This window comes from Mirounga leonina, unplaced genomic scaffold (assembly GCF_011800145.1).
Source record: "Mirounga leonina isolate KUSES-001 unplaced genomic scaffold, KU_Mleo_1.0 Mir_200, whole genome shotgun sequence".
Lineage (NCBI taxonomy): Eukaryota > Metazoa > Chordata > Mammalia > Carnivora > Phocidae > Mirounga > Mirounga leonina.
In genome coordinates, this window is record NW_023270503.1 from 26642103 (window position 1) to 26646349 (window position 4247).

Consider the following 4247-nt stretch of genomic DNA (forward strand, 5'->3'; position numbering starts at 1 on the left):
GAAGGAAGGAAGGAAGGAAGGAAGGAAGGAAGGAAGGAAGGAAGGAAAAAAGAAAGGAAGAAAGGAAGAAGGGAGGGAAGAAGAAAGGAAGAAAAAAACACCCTAACTGTCCCTCAGCAGTGGAGTAAGTAAATAAAAACATGATGTTTTCATTATGAAATACTCCAAAGAAGTTAAAATAAATTACAAGAATAATGTGCATTAACACAGATAAATCTCAGAAACATAATGTTGAATGGAAAAAATTAATGGTAAGATTTATACCACTTACATTTTCTAGCTTAAACTGCTAAAGTGAAACACACACACACTGTAGATGGATACAACCATGTATAATTTTTAGAAATGTTTTAATTGGAGAATGATACACCACCAAGTTCAGAATAGCAATTACCTTTAGGGGAAAGGAAGGGGAGAAGGATGGATAAAGGCGGAGTTTTATGTCAACTCGTAACATTTTATTTCCAGAAACCAAACCAACCAAATAAATGAATTAAAAAACCCCAAAGCAATGGCGTAAACACAACACAAGGTTAGCATCTCTTAAATCTTGATTGTGGATTTATAGATGTCTTATTGTTTTGTACTTTCAGATGTTTGAAGTATTTCATAATAAGCGATTTAAAATAAGAAATAGCAACAGTGCCTTGGGACACCAAGTCACAAATCATAGATCCGTGGCAGTGGACTTCAGCACCATGTGTCTTGCCCTCTACGTGAGGTGAGTAGTAACACTGAACCCCACCCAGACATCTCAGAAATCGGTTTGGCTTTGTTCTGGGACAAAGTGACTTCCCTGACACTCCTTTCTCTTCTTCACCAAAGAAAGCACTGTGGCAGAAACCAAGCCTCAGGACAGCCTCCCCCAGACCCAGTTGTCCCACTGACACAGCCTTGTCTAACACAGAGGCAAATTCATTTGATGCTTTGCACACTGAACAATAGGAGAAGGTGCATTCACTGTGCTGACAAACTGGAGCTCTCATTCACAAGGCAGAGAACTGGGTGTTTGGAAAGCACCTGTCCCTGATAAAGGCAGGTGCTGGTTCCTGTGGGTGGACAGTGGTCTCAGCACGTACAGAGAGTGGATGGCATAGAGTGCATAAGGTATTGATAAGACACATGCAGGTGGCTCCTGGGAAGGAAGGGAGAGAGGCCAAAGTATGCCAACCGGACCTGGGACATTCTGAGCACAGCATGAAGTGTCACTCTGTCATCTCCCAGGGCTGTGCCTGAGGTCTGGACAAGGGAGCTCCAGCAGCACCCGAAATATCAACAGCAGCAGAGCGGATGCTAAGAGAACCAGAATGTGTTAAGACAAGGATTTATGACCGACGTTGGAGTGGCCATTGTCATAGCAGGGGGACATATACCAGTTTCATCTCAAGGAGAGAAGACATAACTAGCAGTTTAGCCCAAGACAGGATGGTGGCCTTGCATGGGCCAGAGCATGCACAGCTGTGGAAGCCATTGAGCATGGCCAGACATCAATAGGCACCAACAGGGGCAGGGCACCAGTATTAACTGTCACTTGACTACTGGCGGAGACCAGAGACTTAATAACCTAGTTGGATTCTTTTTTTTTTTTTTAAGATTTTATTTATTTATTTGAGAGAGAGAATGAGAGACAGAGAGCACGAGAGGGAAGAGGGTCAGAGGGAGAAGCAGACCCCCCGCTGAGCAGGGAGCCCGATGCGGGACTCGATCCCGGGACTCCAGGATCGTGACCTGAGCCGAAGGCAGTCGCCTAACCGACTGAGCCCCACCTAGTTGGATTCAGAACTTCTTTCGGGGTAGGGAAGGGAGCTGGTCCCCAAATCCAATTTTAGTTCTCGTGGTTACAAAAGTCAAACAAGTAGAGAAACGCTTTAAAAATCTGTTGGGTATTAATCAGATGTAAGAGATGCCCTTTTTACTGTTACAAATTCTTCAGTATTTCCCAAAGGAAAGTTTCAGAGATGTCTGGGGTACTTAGAGCATCATCTCTCCCCCTTGTGACAGTGTTGAAGGATGCGTAAGACCCGGGTGCTTGTTAGGGATGGGTTTCATTCCATCACAGTCGTACCTCATGTGCAACTGACAACGAGCTCTTTTCTCCTTACTCTGTGAATTAGAAAGAAAATGAGTCATACAGCTCCTGGTACCTGGTTGGTGTTCAGTTAATGTTGGCTTCTGTCCCTCTTCTTACAGGCACTTGGAAAGAAAAAATGGAACTTTCTAGAAATGTTAACATTCCACAGGTGCAGTACTGAGTCAGCACCCATGGTGAATATTCACCATATTTAGATGAGGCCTCTTGCCTTAGTGGCCCCACTGGTTCCTGGCTGGCCCAAGGGGACGCCAGGCTCACTGTACCTAATGAATGTTAATTAATGGTGATGAAGCCATTAATGACACATCCTCCTGTGCTTTCAAGTGGCTTTATAAGACGCACATACAGAGTGAACACTTTGGAAAGAATGAATACAAATGAGAACCATCACTGCTTTGCAAGAGGAAAGTTTATTAGATTTACAAAGGGATTTAGGGGCCTGAGAGGAAGGTCAGAGCAACAGAGAGAACCACAACACACCTCGTAGGACATCTTCGCAGCCCAGACCTATCAGACCACCAGGTCACAGAAAAGCTATAAGAGAGCAGCCTTGAATGAAGGGGATCTGGTGGGCTCGGCTCAGAGTCAGGCCACACCTGGGCATTTGCTCTCCTTCCAGACCGTGATTTATGTGGTTGCCTGGGGCGGGCTTCTGTGGCTGATGCTTGTCAGAGAAGTAGGGCTGGTCCATCGATGGTCCTTCTGTCTTCATGCAATCCTCTTGCTGGCCCCAGGATATCTAGCATCCAAAGGTGTTGCAGGGCCCACAGCGGGAGCGTGGGCCACACGGGGTGCAGGGATTGGTGATGCAGGGTCCAATGGGCCTGTCGCATGCGTTGGTCATGGCGCAGGGGTTGCAGGGCAGCCTGGGACACAGAATTAATAGTTGGTCAGCATGAGAGGGATAATTTTTTAAGCCTTTTTTTTTTTTTTAATATTTTATTTATTTATTTACTTGAGAGAGAGAGAGAGAGAGAAACAGCATGAGAGGGGATAGGGTCAGAGGGAGAAGCAGGCTCTCCGCCAAGCCGGGAGCCCAATGTGGGACTCGATCCCAGGACTCCAGGATCATGACCTGAGCCGAAGGCAGTCGCTTAACCAACTGAGCCACCCAGGCGCCCAAGCCTTTTTTTTTTTTTTTAAGATTTTATTTATTTATTTGACAGAGAGAGAGACAGCGAGAGAGGGAACACAAGCAGAGAAATGGGAGAGGGAGAAGCAGGCTTCCCGCTGAGCAGGGAGCCCGATGCGGGGCTCGATCCCAGGACCCTGGGATCATAACCTGAGCCGAAGGCAGACGCTTAACGACTGAGCCACCCAGGCGCCCCATGAGAGGGATAATTTTTAAAAGGAGAGAGCTCAACCCAAGGAGACAGAAAAAGCAGAAACCATTCTCTGACATCTGAGGAAGCCAAAGCTTTGTTTGGATTGCTCCTTTTTACAGAGCTCTGAGACAGTGACAGAAAAGAGCAAAGAAGACTGAAGGTGGAATCCAGCCCTCATTCCATAACCCTGGAGTCATGGGGAAGTCACTTCGCCCCTCTGAGCCTCAGCCTCCTCGCCTGCAAGACGGGATTGGTAATACCTACCACACAGAATGTGTTCATGTAAATACTGTCAGGTGACGAGTGCTATACTCCATGAGCTAATGAACTGTCTTCTCCTTCAGTATTCAAATGCTCATCTATAAGATGGTTATACTGTCCCCATTCTTCCTGCCTCAGATAATTCCAACAAAGATCAATGAGACGTAGATTTGAAAGTGTGGGTTAAATCTGAAAGCACTATTCAAATATATGTAATTGTTGCAGTTTTGTTTTCCCTTTTTCTGTGACAGACCAACCATGAAGGTACAAAGCTTTGTTTATGCATCAGCCTCCAAAAGTTCACCAGTTGGAGAAAACAATCAAGTCTCATGAGTATCTTTTGGAACAGAAAATACCTTTCCTCCAGATAATGACAGCAAAAAATACTATCCATGATACACTACTGCAACAGAAAACTCCGGTCTCTACAGACATATTGGTTTCTGAAACTTGACCTGCAAAGTCTCTGTTTTGTCCTTGAGTAAAACTATGTGTGTGCCTTTCAGGGGTGTGGCCTGCTGACTACTCACTTGCAGTCCTCGCTCTCCAGCAGGCCCCGGTACGTGTTG

The 4247-nt window shown here is 45.8% G+C and overlaps 1 protein-coding gene across 1 annotated transcript in view; it reads right to left on the reverse strand.

Moving 5' to 3' along the window:
• Positions 1–2831: 2831 nt before the first annotated feature.
• LOC118024879 (keratin, type I cuticular Ha1) overlaps positions 2832–4247 on the reverse strand; it is a 28926-nt gene continuing 27510 nt past the window's right edge. Inside the window, exon 7 of the mRNA XM_035027086.1 lies at positions 2832–2958. Coding sequence (XP_034882977.1) covers positions 2832–2958 — 127 coding nt within the window. The remainder of the gene's footprint in view (positions 2959–4247) is intronic.